The sequence below is a fragment of the Dryobates pubescens genome, chromosome 3 (genome assembly GCF_014839835.1).
Source record: "Dryobates pubescens isolate bDryPub1 chromosome 3, bDryPub1.pri, whole genome shotgun sequence".
NCBI classification, from domain to species: domain Eukaryota; kingdom Metazoa; phylum Chordata; class Aves; order Piciformes; family Picidae; genus Dryobates; species Dryobates pubescens.
Window position 1 is genome coordinate 28,752,946 of NC_071614.1, and position 17,201 is coordinate 28,770,146.

Consider the following 17,201-nt stretch of genomic DNA (forward strand, 5'->3'; position numbering starts at 1 on the left):
TATTAGAGATGGTTTTGTTTATTTTTATGGGTCCATGGGTTTTGCAAAGATAACTCTTGGTCTGCTACAGTGACCTGCAAAACTGGTGAGATTTTGTTTTGTTTTGTTTTGTTCTGGTTTGTTTTTAGAAGTAAAGATAAATAAAAATTATTGAGAAGAGAATGAATTTTGGGACAAACAATAAAAATACTTCTCTGTTTGTACTCATGCTTTTTTTCAGTTGAGGAGGAGAGATAGTTTTGAAGATTCAAGGTCTGGTGTTTCCATAAAGAGCTGAGGAAAGTATTACTCATACTTCTGGGTAGCTATCACAAACAGCACTCTACAAAAGACTGCAGTAAGTCTTCTTTACAGCTGCAGACAGTAAAGTTTATTTAAAGTTCAAAGGAATCCATATGGAAATTCCCTTTTGCTCAGATTTATTGCAGAAGCCTCCCCAAAATCTGAAATTTTAGGTGTTAGATATCTATGTAGTGGTCATTGCCATTCCAAAAGCTTGTGATATCTTGCCTTTGCATGATATGTGTAGGATGAGCAGTGACAAAGTCCTCTGAAGATCACAGTCTGGTTAAAACGTGTATGCCTCATGTACCTTGTGAAAAAGGAGCTGTAAAAAAAGCAAGTATAGCCTTTTTATTCTTCTCCTCCTCCATTTTCTAAAATTTGAAAGAGCCAGAATTGTTCCCTACTATTGTACAATAAAAACAGTTTCTTTGTTTAAGACACTGGAAAAGTTTCTTGTCAAGCAAAGCCATAACATACTGGGTGACAGGTTTGTTTGTTCACTTTATAGTGGGGAATGACAAAAATGATTGAGTGCTAAAGCACGTGTTTGAACGTTGCTTTTTAATCAATAAATAAAGTATGGATTTGCATGGTGATCTTGCTTCCCTGATCCTTATTTCAGGTGCCATTTGAAGAACAATTTAAATGTCAGGTAAATGGGGACACAGTCCAGTAAGGTGCTGAGGTGGGGATGCATGTTTTCCATTACAGTTGCTTGCAGGGAGGCTCAAAGATGTCAGCCTTGGGAGAATGTGAACCACAATAAATTCTCAAGATAAGACAGGTAATGAAAATATAAAACGCTGGGGGTAGGTTTATATTTCTTGACAGTGTTCAGTGTGACTATTGTAATTATTAACGCAACCCTAAAAGCCTGAGATAGTCCTTATTCAAATGCCTCAGTCCTATTCCACATGATCTCCTAACAACATAATCTCCAAACATTTCCACAATGAAGAGAAGACAGACAACAGATTCACCTCATTCATCCACAGATCTGAGTGAAGGAAAGGAGAAGTTAAGACTGAAGCAAGAGGTTGGCCTGATTAGTGGAGTGTCATTAATTGCAGGCACCATGATAGGCTCAGGGATCTTTATGTCCCCTGAGTGGGTACTATATCATATGGGGAGCCCTGCCAGCAGCCTGCTTATCTGGGCAGCTTGTGGTGTCCTGGCCATGTTTGGAGCTTTGTCATATGCTGAGCTTGGAACCATAATTAAAGAGTCTGGAGGAGAATATATTTACATCTTGAGGATTTTTGGTTCTTTTCCTGCTTTCCTTTTTGCCTACACTTCTGTTATCCTGGTGAGACCAGCTAGTTTGGCAGCTGTCTGTCTGAGCTTTGCTGAATATGCTGTTGCACCGTTCTACCCAGGATGCTCTTCTCCACAGGTTGTCATTAAATGTACGGCTGCTGCCTGCATCTTGCTTTTAACTATCATCAACTGTCTCAACGTGAGGCTGACGACGTCTATTATGAACATTTTTACAGCTGCCAAACTGTTGGCTTTGTTGGTGATTGTGGTGGGTGGATTGGTGCTGCTTGCCAAAGGACAAACTCAGAATTTTCAAAATGCTTTTCAAAACACGACTCCAGGTGTTGGGGCAGTTGGAGTGGCATTTTACCAGGGCCTCTGGTCCTACGATGGGTGGAACAATCTGAACTATGTAACTGAGGAACTGAAGAAGCCTGAGGTGAGTGAGCTAGGTTTTACTTACTTAATTCTGCTGCTAATATGTTTGATTCTATCTGTGACGGTTAAGATGGGTAATCAGAGAATTGGAGCATTCAGGAATGACTACTGAGATATCCTTCTGATTTTTTTCTGTCTTCCGGGGCAAGACAACCTGTGGATGTGACCAGAGAGGATAAAAATGAATGTTGAAGCAAAATAACAGCCAATCTACAAGAAAGTACTGAAGTACCCCATTGACTAGGAAAAAAAGCTATTAGGCAGCACTTGGTTTATTTTGGGATTAAGTTTTGTCTTAGTGTTTAGAGGATCTCACTGTAGACACCTACATTAATGCAGAAAAGCACTCACTTCTATAATCCATAAAGGTTTCTTAACACCATATATTCCCTAAAAGACTTGAACCATGCATGCATCAAAACCGCACTAACCTTCCCTCACTGCATGAAGGGAGAACTTCAGAGCAAACCAAACCACACTGGGGAAGGAATCTAACTCTCTGAATGACCCTTATCTTTAAATGTCTACTTTTTAGGCATTGTTCTATATGCACCAAAGCATCTCACTTGCATCTCACATCAGCCTTCTCTGTGTCCTATTGCTTCTTTTCACAGATCAGATGCTACAGCAGCAAACATCCCTTGTCAGAGTTGTGCGAGTGCAGAGTTTATAGAGTATGATTTCTACCAGTACAGCACACAAGATTTTACAGATAAAATGAAAATACACAGTTAAATATTAACCTGATGGCCACAGGATCCTGAGCACTGATATTAAGACCCTTGCAGAGTGGAGGCAACAGCATAAAGGAATTGCTGTATCTTGTCCTGTGGTGGGAATGGGGAATACAAAGACTCATATTTCAGACCTGTAGATATATGCAGTCTTTCTATTTTGGACATTAGGAAAATAAATTTTCAGACTTCTGGCAAAATTTCTTCACTGAAGGGGTTGTCAAGAACTGGAACAGGCTGCTCAGGAAAGTGGTTGAACCATCATCTCTGGAGCTGTTTAAAAGACTTGTAGTCGTGGTGCTTAGGGACATGGTTTAGCAGCAGACTTGGTAGTGTTAGGATATGGTTGACCTCAATGATCTTAAAGGTCTTTTCCACCCTAAACAATTCTATGATTCTATGATTATTGTGCCAGTTGTTTTTCCCCCATCTTTCAGCTAGTAGTATTTGTTGATTTTTCTGAGCCTTGATGGGATCTGTGGCGTTCTGAGATAGCATCCTGTCATTAAAAGAAAATAATAAAATAATTCCTTCCTGGAGCAAATCTCCTTTGTTCAGCCATGCTTTGATCTAGCCTGCAGAGGAGTTAAATGTGATGCAACACACTGATACTTCGTCCATGCCAGTGGGATATTTGTAGGAAGATGCAACACTGCAGGAGACATAATACACTGGCAACAAATAAATCAACAGACATTCTGAACCAACTATTTTTGGACCAAAATATTTTTAATTAGATTTTGTTTGTTTGCTTTGTTGTTGTTGTTTCTTTTCTTTCTGAAAACCCAACTTTTGAAATGTACACATTTACTGTTTGCCTGACATCTTTGGGAGACTGGTGTAAAATCTGTCATGGAAATCTAGATCTAAGTCCTGTTCTCTGGAAAAGCTTAGTGAAGGAAGGCGTTTGAGTGAGAGATGTAAATGGTGGCAAAGACAACAAAACAGAAAAACCAACAACAACAAAATCCTAGTGCAAGCATAAATGTGCTGCACCTAACACTTGCTGTTTCTTTTCCAGGTGACGCTTCCCAGAGCTGTGATGATTGCCATTCCTTTGGTGACATGTCTGTATTTGCTGGTAAATGTGAGCTACTTAGCAGCCATGACTCCATCTGAACTTCTGTCTTCAGGAGCTGTGGCTGTCACTTGGGGGTGAGCTCTGCATGTGGCAACACAGTCAATGAAGTCCAGTGAAATCATAGAATCATAGAATCAGTCAGGGTTGGAAGGGACCACAAGGATCATCTAGTTCCAACCCCCCTGCCATGAGCAGGGACACCTCACACTAGATCAGGCTGGCCAGAGCCTCATCCAGCCTGGTCCTAAACACCTCCAGGGTGAAATATGAGTTCTCTCATCTGTTTCAGGAGATTTAGATGCTATTCCCATTAGGAATGGAGGCACTGCACTGGTTAGGTCAGGAATACCTGTCAGGTTCTGTTACAGGAAAGCATATTGCCAGTCTCTGCTCTGTCACCTTGAGGGAAGTGTATAGCCTTCCCTAACCAAAGGCCCAGGCTGACCACATCCCTATGGTCTCCAAGATGCACCCATTCCCATTACGATCCTGTGGGTCCCCTCCAGCTCATGATTTTCCCCATTGAGAGTGTTCATAAACAGGGGGTGAAGTTCACACCCTAAACATCTCCCCACAGGCAATGAGGATACAGTGAGGCTGCATATCCATACCTGGGAACTGGGAGATGTTCACATTTTAGGTATTTCCAGAAAGGTGGAGAGGACAATGTGCTGCCCCATTAATGCAGAGGCAGTGTTTTGGGAACGAGATAGGAGAAAACTGCATGGATCTTGTCCACTTGGCACCTGGAAATCAGACCATATCAGAGTATTTTGGTTCAATTTCTTTGTCTGTGGGGAAATGAAAAATGATACTGACCTCTACAACACCTTTGAGAAGAAGTGCATAGATGGATTGAGTAACCATTGGTAATTGTATCTTTAAGTTGGCTTGTCCTTTTCCAGAGTTGCCTGAAGTGTCTGGTGATATTAAATAGGTTCTGTGCAAGACAAAGATTCTGGGAAGAGAAGGGAGGGGCTGTCATGAGAGATGCAGGCACCATTGACTCCTAACCAGATGATCTTCCACCAGAACATCCAGCCTTAGTCTAAATATTTCCAAAGACACAGAATCTGTGATAGCCCTAAATGAGCTGTCTGGCAAAAATGATGACACACTATATTCAGAGATTATATTGCTGCTCATCCTCTTCCTAAAAAGTCATCAGCAGCTTTGCCTCTGTGTGCATTTCATAAGATCTCCAGTTTGAAGATCTGACTGAGCTCTTGCTGGATGTGTTCTGTAATAGCCTTTCATGTCATTACAAGTAGGAGCTTTTAAAGGTCTAGTGCTTTGTTTGAACAGGTTACAAAGCCTCACTAATCTTCAGCGTCATGAACTCTCCCTGCACTTCCTTTCCCTTCATTCTTGATTAGCTAGTTATTTGTGAGCTTCCTGCTTTTTAACACATCTCCTTTTCCTGCACGATTAACCTTTTCACCCTGAGAGTGCAATTCAGGATGATGCCCTGAGCTAGGAACCAGAAAGCTGGGCATTCAAAAGCCTGGATGGACCACAGGTAGATAACCACAGGCTGAGGAGATTGTAGTGGCTGTGGTTCCCAAGCAAGAGATGCAAGTATACAGATCATTGAGAAAGGATGGGAAGAGTGTAAAGAAGTCAGAAGAGGACAGACAGCATTTAAATGCATTCAGTGTATACAAAAACTGCCAGAGAGAAGTGTTGTTCAGTAATGAGAGGTGCAGTCACAGAACGAGCTTAGGAAAGTCTCCCCAGCATTTCTTTGATGCCATTAATTTAACAACTACAGATCTCTTTGCTTATAAGAAATATCTTGCGGTAAACCAGCAGTGTGTATCACTTTCAGGGTCAAAAATGGCAAAGCACCAATCTCATAAATGCAAAATACATAATTGCTACAGATTCTATTATTAATTTTGTGATATGATATACGTTGTTTTCCCTTGACATCTTGTGGTTGTGGAGCCTCATGATCGTAGGACATGCCTAGACTCTATCATTCTGAAAAAGGGAAAATACCTTGTTCTGGTTAGTGCAAGTAGCTTAATAACTCAAAGCCTGAAGGACCATAAACGAGGTATTAGGCTTCTAAACTACATTTTGGGAATTATTGTGGTAGGTAAGCATCCACTGTGATTTTGGAAAGCTTATCTCTTGATTTTTAAACATTTGGGATAGGTGATACATGTCTTAAAGACATTCTGTACAGACAGAAATATAAAGTGTTCTAACAAACTTCTGAATTTTGGATTTTTTGCCAATTAGATGAACAGTGTGTTTGGCTTTGTATGTGTGTGCACATGTATGTGTGAATTACCCCAAACTCCAGCACGTATTACTCAATATTCTTCATGTTGCTTCATTCCAAGAGACAAGCTTCACTTTTAGGTGAAGAATGTATTGTGCCTTTCAAATATTTACTTAAAACTCTATTTGTAACTCAGCTGCTTCTTCTGTTGTGGAGGAAGGAAACTATAAGTGTCTCAACATGTTGTAGAAACAGACTTCTGGAATTCAAACAATTGTTTTGACTTAATCATGATTCATAGAGTGGCAAAAAATATGTGCATACAAGGGTTACATTCTTATGTATGCTGGGAAAAAGGCCACAATGGAGGATATTTCTTCAGGTCTGGTGGGAACAATTTTTTGTCAATTTCCAAGCTAATATTGTTGGCTGTAATAGCAATATCTCCAGGTTTCACATCACAGCATCTATACACACACAAAAAAATGGGAGTTTTCCTGTTGTGGCAGCATTGTACACCATTGCAAGGTATACAGATGTAAACATATATAAACCAGGCAGGACAAAAAGCTGCTTTTTCTGTACAAGACAAAGTTAGGAGTGACTAAATATTAAGGGAACTCAAAGAAGACTTTAAGACTTTGGAAAAGAAAATATTGAGAATAGAATAGAATAGAATAGAATAGAATAGAATAGAATAGAATAGAATAGAATAGAATAGAATAAACCAGGTTGGAAGAGACCTTCAAGATCATCGTGTCCAACCTATCATCCAACACCACCCAACCAACTAAACCATGCAACCAAGCACCCTATCAAGTCTCCTCCTGAGCACCTCCAGTGATGGTGACTCCACCACCTCCTCAGGCAACCCATTCCAATGGGCAATCACTCTGTGTAAAACTTCCTCCTAACCTCCAGACTAAACCTCCCCTGGCACAGCCTGAGACTGTGTCCTCTTGTTCTGGTACTAGTTGCCTGGGAGAAGAGACCAAACTCTGCCTGTCTACAACCCCCCTTCAGTTAGTTGTAGACAGCAATAAGGTCCCCCCTGAGGGAAGAAACCTCTCTGGTTCTATGATTAGTATTTGATGCATCTACAAGCTTGGATGTTATACTGTGAACTCTTTCCTACCTCAGAGACAAAGTCCTGGGCAGTTGGGCATGGCTCATCTCCCTGTCGGTGGCACTGTCTACATTTGGTTCATCAAACGGCACATTCTTTAGCGGAGGTCGTGTGTGCTACATTGCTGCAAGGGAAGGCCATATGGTAAGGACATAAAAAACAGTGTCTTGAGCAACTTTATCTTCTTGTGACACTAAAACAGAAAGGAAAACACTGTGTTTGTTCAACCACTAGTACAGTGACAGCTGTTAAGTGCCACTTTGTTTCTTGCCCAAAGACTTTCATCCCCATCTTTTTAAAATGGAGTATCTATCTTGTCTCCTGAATTTCTTCTGTTGTGTAATTTTGGAAGACACAGAACTACATTTAGCTCAAATTTTAAGACCAGCTTTGAAATGAACAACTGAAATACTGCTGTGTCAGAGCACCTGACACAGGCTCTGGGGTGACCTCGCCAATAAACCTGCCAGAGGGGGTAAACCTGGCCATGCTTGCATGCTGTAAGGCACCTTGCTCACACGGGGAAGTTACCTCAGCACTGGCGTGCTGCCTTTGCTTGCAATTCTGCCTATGCAAGCTGGTCTCAGAGGTGATCCAGCCTCCCTGTGGGGTAGTCCAGTTCAAATACAGCATAGGATATCTCTGCTCTTCAAGATGCATAGCAACTGCAAGGTGACACCAAGCTTTACACCTTCCCCAGCTGGTTTTGTTAGATGGGGCCAAAACTGGTAGACACGCAGAGGTCAGGCTGCTGTAGCCCTGTGCTCCCTGGGCCAACTGCAAAGTTCAGCATGTATTCCCAAAATACAAACACATGTATACAATGTGTATGCACACAGACACATACATATTTATATGTACAGATACAGGCAGTAGGCTACACAGATCTGCACATACAGACACACTCAGTGCTCACACAAAGACCACTGAGGGCCTTATCTTGTTCCCTCTCTGGCTGATCAGGGGGCTGTTAGTGAGAAATGTATATAAACATATGTGTGGTGTGGGTCCCTCCAGCAGATGAGCTCAGACAGTCATCCCGGTTGCTGGTATCTGGGCATACAAGTTCCTGAGGTCACTGCTCCACTCCAAGTGCTGGTGCAGACCTCCTCACTCAAAGGCACATGCCTCTACATCTACCCATACTTGTTCTCCTTGTTAATGCTTGAGCTGAGCTACATTTACCCTCCTTTGTTTTGAGCACGCAGGTTGTACTCCTGCTGGACCTTTGTTACTTCTTGGTCCTTCCTCCCCATGCCATCTGGCGTTTCTGATCTCAGGTGTGAAGGACTACACTCTGCGCCAGCTCCACTTCTTGTACATAGGAGGGAATCTTTTATGTGTATGAATGACCAGGCTGGTGGAGATGACTGGGTTGGTGGTTACTGGTTTCAATGGTTACTGGTTCCACAGCTCCTCTTGCTGATGACAGTATCTGCTGTATTGTGGCAAGCTCTAAGCAGTTCACAGACGGTCTGAATTTAACCATACCAGACTAAAAGCTGAACATTTGTGACACTTCTCAAACACTCAGAAATCTTTGCATCATATTTCGGTTGGGAGAGTAAAGAAAAAGAAAGAAAAAAGGGAAAAAAAAAAAAAAAGAAGCCTTTCTCATGAAATTTTCCCAATGAACTAAGGAATAAAGAAGATAATAGTTCTTTCTGTCTTCTGGTTTGCTTTGTGGTTAGTTGCATAAATGCTTCAGGACTAGTCCTTGTCTCATTTTGCAGAGAGCCCAAGAGAAGTCAAGTCCCAGAGAGACATGACAGAGGGCACAAGGTCCTGATGATGATCAGGAATGCTAATTTGCCTCAGACTTCCTTAGACTATTGCACTAGTGCTTTGAAAATCTCATCTTGCCTGCCTAAACTGAGCATATTTGATAGGAAATCAGTGAGACAAAATAAAAATATCCTTGAGGGAGGTTTACAATCCTCAGAGCTGAACCGCTTTTATTCTGTACTTGTTTGATGATTAAAAATGTGTCTCTGGCTGCAGGCAGAGATACCACCAGCAGCTGAGGTGGATGAGTAAGGATGTCTGAGTACATGATATGACGGTATGTTGTTTTGCTTTGGCTTTCAGCCAGACATTCTGTCTATGGCTCATGTGCGATGTCTCACGCCCTCCCCTGCTCTGCTGTTTACATCTGCTATGTCTTTAATTATGATAATATCAGGAACCTTCACCAGTATCGTGAACTTTTTCAGGTACGTATGCATAGCATTTCTCTATGGTGTTTCTGTTTGCATCCCCTGTGCTCCTGGCTTTTGACATTGTTTTAGAAGTATATTCTTTTAAAAGTATTTTCATCTAATTATTTTTTTTTTAGCCTGGGCCATTGCTTTCTAACCAATATTGTAGAGGGGAGAAGGTGGAGGAAAGAAAGAACTCAGGAAACCATCATCTTTGCAATGCATGAAGGCTTCTGTCACTATATACTTAATGCTCATATTGAGGGGAATCTATAATAGTCAGATAATTGTGAAGTTCTCGTGCTGTAAAGGAAACAAATAGAAGAAATACTAAATTTGTATCAATGTTCTCCTTTTTAATTGGAGATTTGAACATCTGGGATCTCGAAGGCAGGCCTGACATTCTTTGGTGATCTCACCCCAAATGTAATGCAAATGTAATGCTGTCTTTCTTCCCCCCCCCCCCCCCCCCCCCCCCCCTTTTGTTTTCTTCCAGTTTTGTAGCATGGCTTTTCTATGGCATGACTATTTCTGGTCTCCTGTATTTAAAAATCAAGAAACCAGAACTTCCAAGATCTTACAAGGTGAAGTAATATCATTAATCCCTTAAACCAATTTTCTGTATTGCCTAAATGACCAAGAGACTATTATGAGGAAAGAGAGCACTGGGGCTGGCTGCTTACAAATTTAGTGTGGTTGTCCATCCTTTGTTAATTTCATGTTTTGTCTCAGCAAAGTCAACAAGAGGCAAGATAGTGTGAATATATAGGCATAAGTCAAGGCTGAATTCTCTGTCTTCATAAGCTAATAATGCACTGCCCCCTCACTGTGGAAAATATATCTACCACACCTTCATTCTTTCTGAGAGATCTAAGAGGAAAATTATTCTGATCAACAATACAATCACGTGTTTACGCTCTCAGAGCTTGGTCACACTCTTCAGAAGGGAGCCCTGGTGTAAGAGCCTTTCAGAGGACAAAAAGCACAGCCAGGATATGCCATGTCCTTTGAGATCACTAAGGGAATGCTTTGTTCCCCACAAAACAGATTAATGGAAGAAAATCGGGAATTACCTGTTCTTCTCCCAGTGCCATGAACCAGATGAGCTGCAGCATTTCCTCAATGAGTGAGGGAACTATTTTTATGGAAAAGATTCTGGGAACAGCAGACCTATGAGAATGCAGGACAGTGACTTTCACCTTGTTGTGAAATCTTTTGTCTTGTGCAATCACTAGCCTTTGAGGGAGAATGGCTTCAAATGTAAATTAAAATGCTGACTGACCGAGCTTACAGGAATAGACTCCCAAATTGCCTGTCAACACATGAATGAAGGTTTTGGCCCAAGGGTGCTAAGGTTCAGTTATGTAAACTCATTCATTGCTGTGTGTTTTGTCTACAGCTCAGCTTTTAGACCAAAGGCAACAGGGATAGCAAGAACATACTTGGCACTAAAAGTAGTAGTTTGAGTCTTCAGGTCTAGGAGGATAGGGGAGACCAGGGGTTAGCATATGCGGTAGTAGTGTAGCTCTTGCATGGATGTTCAGCCTTGTAGTGGGAGTGGGTTGAGAAACAGGATGTCTGGATTAATTGGGATTTTTAGATAATATGCCAGGTTGCAGCAGGATTTCATCTAAAAAGCCTTCTGCAGAAGTTTAGGGTTGTCCAGGCCCACAGTGGCCCAGGATTATGTGAGTCTTTACACTGATGTTTTGTTTTCACAGGTCCCAATTATCATCCCAATAATTGTGCTGATGGCAGCTGTGTACCTGGTGTTTGCTCCCATCATTGATCAACCACAAATGGAGATCCTCTACATTGTCCTGTTCATTTTCAGTGGTGTCATTCTTTATTTCCCACTGGTTCGCTTCAAGTGGCACCCTCGCTTTTTACAGAGACTAACCTTACATCTTCAGCTGTTCCTGGAAGTTGCTCCGACCACCAGGGAAGCAAATTGAGATAACATCCTCCTGGCCTACAGCTGCCTGCCTCTCATAGTTAATGCCAGCACCTTGGTTGTCAAGGCATTATTCTGCAAGGGAGAATGAGTAGAATGAAAGTGTCACTAAAATGCCTAGCTGAAAGGGACTAGAGCCCATGACTCCTCATGTTTCCTTAATGTTCTGAGGACACGTTTTCCTCATTTTCAGCTCTCCCTTGGAAGATTACATACAGATTCCAAAGGAATATGTGCTTTTGCATTTTCCATCCCAAGAAGAGCTGTTTGTAAAAACCTTAGGTCTTATATTTCAAGGCCATAGGCAACAAAAGCCTGAAAATGAAATATTACTCCTATAGCAGGCTATGACCCTAAACCATTCCTGGCAATGCCCTTAATTATTTGCACCCAACTCCACCCGCTATGGCCACAAAGCTTCTCAAGTAAATAAAGCATGGGCATGCCATGTTCACAATAAAAAAACAAAGTCTTTTCTACTGAGGTATTCACTGTGGTACCATAATTTTCCATTGCTCCTTCCAGTCCTAGATGCAGAGTCACAAGCCCTTTGTCTCAGGAATCATCCTATATTGCCTGTAGGAAAATGTCTGATAAAAGACGAGAAATACTTCAAAGCTCTGTTGGTTTACTCAGCTGAGAATTTACTTGTCAGCTGGTACTTGAGTAATGTTACCTGTGTCCTCACAAGGAATAGATATCCTTTCATGGTGAGGATACAGGTGACATTACTCAAGTGGCAACAGCCACTCAATACCCTTCCGGTAATTCCCCCAAAAGCAACGAATTTCTCCTGTGACAAAGTGAGCAAAAAAATCTACAGTGTATGTGCCAGCAAGACACTCTCATTGTGAATTAAAAAAAAACACATACTGGACTACACTTAGGAGAATTGTGGCCCACAGGTCAAGGAAATACTCCATCTCTTTTGATTCCACGCTGGTGAAGACACACCTGAAATACTGCCTCCAATATTTGACTCTGCTGTTCAAGAGGGAGTTGTGAAAACAGCAGACACAGGCTTCTTAGTAGCAGCAGCTAGAGACAACAGGCACAAGTTGTTGCTTGAGATGTTCAGGCTGGACTTCAGGAAAATTTCTTCACCATGGGGGCAGTGCAGTTTTGGAGCAGTGTGTGGGAAGGTGGTGAGATCTCAGATCTCATACATTTTCCATCACAGCCACTTCTACCAATTTCCATGATTCTGAGGGCACAGCACAAAAAAAGCCATGGGCTGTGTGCTCACCTACACCTAACACACTGCAGTGGCTGTTGTTTCCCACTACCCTACAACTCAACCTTTTTTTTTCTCTTGTTCTAGAGGAGAAAAGGACATTACATGCTGTTTTCTTTCCATTTGTCCAGATTTTTCCTAGATGGGACCTATCCTGCCATACGTTAAAAACAGGTGTTAGTCCCTAGAGTGTCATCTTGTGTCTCAAAGTACTGAACATTAATCAGGTCAACTTTCCTTCCACATTTCTTCTGCAGATCTGAACCTAACACTGCTCCCTGGAACAGGGTCACTTGATCCTCCAGGATTCTCCCAGCACTCTCAGAGCTGTGTATCTGATTACAATCTCATCTGCAATTTTCCTTTCTGAATCTTATGATAATGAAAACTTCTTGAGATGTCACCTTGCTTTCCTCACTGTATAACCTGATGGAGAGTATACCTAAAAGGCTGGTTGAGTTTAGGAGCTCTAGGTTAACTTTGCACAACGTTCCTAGGCTCTTCATCTGATGACAGGTAAGCTGCTTAAAGGAGCTGCATCCCAGCCAATTTGAAAAGTAAGATGACACTATTTCTGTGGTTGTAACTTTTTAAAACAATATCCATTTCCTGCACATATTTATGTAGCTTGCCATGTGGACTGTGCTGTTCTGAAGTTCTACATTCTATATCCAGAGTGGGAATTTAAAGGCTTATTTAAAGCTTAGGCATACACAGTATTTGTGGCTTTAGCCTTCATCCTTGCACACCTGAGTACAAGCAAGGTTGGTTTTGTCTGCACACAATTCTTGAGGGACAGGAGTTATTGACTATTTGATATTATGGGTGAGGTATAATATACATGATGAGAACATGAAGGATTAAGTGAATTGCTCAAAGTCACATGGGAAATGCATGGAAAATGTGACTGTTTCTGCCAAGGTCCAGCCAACACCTTATCATGCAGGCCATCTTTTCTCTCTGTGCACCTGTGACATGTGAACAATAATAATGAACATTAGAAAATTTAACACTTTGGTTGAGTAGCCTTTATATGTTACTGGTTTGTATATGCATACAGGGCAGCTGAAGGCTCTGTATCAATCTAATTTCCTATAGGTATTACTGTAACAAGATGTTCTTTTTATTTGTGTTGCCTAGGGTTTGAAAGCAGAGGTGTTTATAATGCCAAAACAAGATGCTGAAAGCTTAGAGAATGGCAAGATAATTACAACAGAATGGATACTAAAATGAAGTGAGTTGATGTGGTTGTTTCTGTTTTTTATCCAAGAAAAAGAATTTAATAGAAATTTTACTGCATGAAGAAAAACAATCACCATCAGGCTTATCTCTCCTTGGATGGAAGGTTTAACTACATGCGTGGGCGCTTACATGTGTGCACACTCATCTTTCAAAATGATTGCTTATCTATTTCAACTCCAGCAGATGCAAATTAGAATCTCTCTTTCCTTCATCAGACAGCTGCAATAAAATTGTACAATACCAGGTTGGAAGATATCTCAAGGATCATCTGGTTCAACCTTTCTTAACAAAAGCGCAGTCTAGACAAGATTAGCCGGCCTAGCACCCTGTCCAGCTGAATCTTTGTGGTGGTTTGAGCCTTAATTAGGATTTAAGAGCTCAGATCGGGGGCAAGACTGAGAATCCCTCCCCTGCTCCCCCTCCTCTTTCCCAGTAGAGAGGGGAAAAAAAGGAAGGGGGCAAATCCACTGAGAAATAATTTTTGAGTCAATTTGGAAGTAGAGAGGGAAACAAAATTTTCTTTAAACAATATATATATATGTATATATATAGCAACAACAGAAAGGGTTCACAAGGGGTAAGGAACAAGGATGGATGGGGAAAAAATATCAAATACAAAACCAGTCCTTTGCAGAGGTGTGAAAGTAGCAGGGAGGACCATGTGGCAGAGAAGCAGGGAGCCAGCAGCAGTCCTCATCCATTCTTTACATAGACACATACTTTTCTCAAGACTGAACAAATGCAGTTCTCTGAGTCTTTCCTCATATAGCAACTACCCAGTCTTTAGATCATCCTTGTGGCCCTTCTATGGACCCTTTCCAGCCTGTCCACATCTTTTTTTTATATAGCAGAGACCAAAACTGGACATAATATTCCAGATGTGGCCTGACAAGTGCTGAGCAGACTGAGAGAATGATGTCTTTATCTCTGCTGGTGACACCTTTGTTAATGTAACCCAGCATCCTGTTGCCTTTCCTTGCTGCAAGAGTACTGGTCACTCATATTGAGCTTGCTGTCCACCAGGACCCAGCACCCCTGCATCTCTTTCTGCAGAGCTGCTTTCTAGCCAGGTAGATCCCAGTCTGTATTGCACTCCTGGATTATGTTTTCCAACGTGAAAGACCCTATACTTATCCCTGTTGAACTTCATAAGGCTCTTGTTAGCCCATTCTTCCAATCTATCTAGGTCTTCCAGCAGGGTGGCTCTGCCTTTTGACGTGACCACTTGCCCATTCAGTTTGGTGTCATCACCAAACTTAATTAGGGTACACTTAAACCCGTCATCCAGATCACTTATGAAGATAATAAACAAGTGTCAGGAAGAAGTATCATGTCCTTACTGTCCATAACTACAGCACAGTAACAAATGTGATATCAGGCAGAGCTCTATAGCTGCCATTGTGTGTGCAGGTTGCACTCTATGGTCATGTTGGTCCTGTCTGTCTCCAAAGCTCCAGATCCCTGTGGCTTATGCTTAGTCCCTTTCTTCATGTGCTCTGAGGACAACTAGACTATAAGCATTGCCCTCAAGTTAATCATAAGATCTATACTTCACCTCAAGACCCTGAGTACAATTGATTTCCATACTTCAGCTGGTAACCTGCAACCACCAGTCAGAAACATGACCAGCTTGGTACACAAAGCTGAATGTATTCTGGATCTTTTCGTTACTTCTTCAGAAGCATCAGAGATAAGATACACCTGGGGACAGTCAAGGACAGTCCAGTGTGTCAGAGGGTACAGAAAGTCCTTCTTTGGTAGTTTATTGATAAGGCTTGGTTATATACCCAAGTTCAAGTGATCATCACCTGAGGAGAAACTTCTTGCATGAGACACAACAGAATGTGTAATGATTTTATTTTTCCTCTGCTGCAGAAATACAGTTCACCTGCTTGTTGGCAGGGATTATCTTATCAGTTCACTACATGTACAGAGGGTTTGCTGTTCAGTCTCTCCTACTATTTCCTGGGACACAGAGAGTAATCAAGGCCTCATGGGATCATCTCAGCAGTGCTAACTTGCTTTCCAGGTCTTTATGCTGAGGGGATTTTAGACCTTCTGTTTTCAGAGGTGAAATGAATATGGCCAACTCTGAGAATCATAGACCATTATAGTGTGGGTTGGAACTGACCTCTGGAGGTCTCTCATCCAACTTCCTGGTTGGAGCCAGACTGTTCCCCACACTAGATCAGATGACTAGTGATGCTGTCTCATCAAGTCCTCAAAAACACTAAGGATTGAGAGCCCACCAGCTCTCTGCACTGCCCTCCTGATGAAGATATTTGCCTGAAGTCCAGCCTCTCAAGTCACAGCTTGTGGCTGTTGCCCTTTGTTGTATCCTCTGCTACTGCCAATGAGGTTAGGTCTGTCATTTTTGTAATTTGCCTTCAAAGAGTTGTAGGTTGCTACTAAATCACCTCTTAGCCTTCTTTTTTGCCAGACTCAGCAAGTCCAATTTCCTCAGCTTCATGTAGGTGATACTCCCAAGGCCTCTGACCATCTTAGGAACTCTTTGCTGGATCCTCCCCGGTTCCTCCGCTTCCTTCTTGAACTTGGGAGGGGTCAGAAAATCAGATGCAATGTTCTAAGCATGCCCTTACAGGTGTCTAATAGAGAGGATGACTAATGTCCCTTGATCTGCTGACTGCAGTTCTCTTTATGTGGGCCACTGCATAGGACTCCAGCTTCTTTCAGCCAGTCAGTTTCCAGCCTGTGCTGACTCACAGGGTTATTCCTCCCCAGATGCAGGACTCATGCTTCTCATTGCTGAGCTGCAGGATGCATCTGCTGGCCTAATCCTCAAGTTTCTCCCGATACCTCTGAATTGAAGTGCCACCATTTAGCATGTCAGCCACTTCCCCTAATTTAGTACCACTTGCAAAGTTGCTGAGAGCACATTTTGCCACATCATTCAGGTTGCCCATGAAGATACTGAATCATGCTGGCCTCAGTTTCAGCTTTTGTGGCAAACCCTTATTTCTTGCAGTTGGTGTTAGTATTAGAAAGTTTGGATGTGCTGTGACAAATCTACCCATTGGGATGACTCAGTCTAGCAGCTTGGAGGGATCTGTATCTTGCACTTTATCATTTACTGACTAGTTAGTTGAATATCATCATGGCCTTTGTGTATGTGACTCATTCCTCAGAAGGAATGATTTTTGGTAAAAAAGAATGCAGACCCAGGCCCATGCAATAAATGGGTGGTCCTAGGCTTGTGAACTAGCAGGACTAATGGGCAGGGAAAGAGTCAATTTATTTTTAGAATCGAGCTACCATGTCAGGTTTGTCCTCAGAGGCAGTGAACCCTGCAGGCTGAGATAAATGACCATCTTTTTCTTCTAAAGGTTAGTCATTAATCCTTATTGTTTAATTTCATGGACTATGTCCTGGTTTTCGTGCAGTGAGATGACAGAAAATGAGTG

General features: G+C 42.0%; 1 protein-coding gene across 1 annotated transcript; it reads left to right on the forward strand.

Moving 5' to 3' along the window:
* The first annotated feature begins 1,237 nt into the window (after nucleotides 1–1,237).
* LOC104308310 (b(0,+)-type amino acid transporter 1) lies at nucleotides 1,238–11,304 on the forward strand. The gene is made up of 6 exons (XM_009909491.2): nucleotides 1,238–1,981; nucleotides 3,736–3,869; nucleotides 7,166–7,295; nucleotides 9,240–9,364; nucleotides 9,846–9,933; nucleotides 11,071–11,304. The coding sequence occupies exons 1-6, from the start codon at nucleotides 1,238–1,240 to the stop codon at nucleotides 11,302–11,304; spliced, it is 1,455 nt and encodes a 484-aa protein (XP_009907793.1).
* Nucleotides 11,305–17,201: the final 5,897 nt, after the last annotated feature.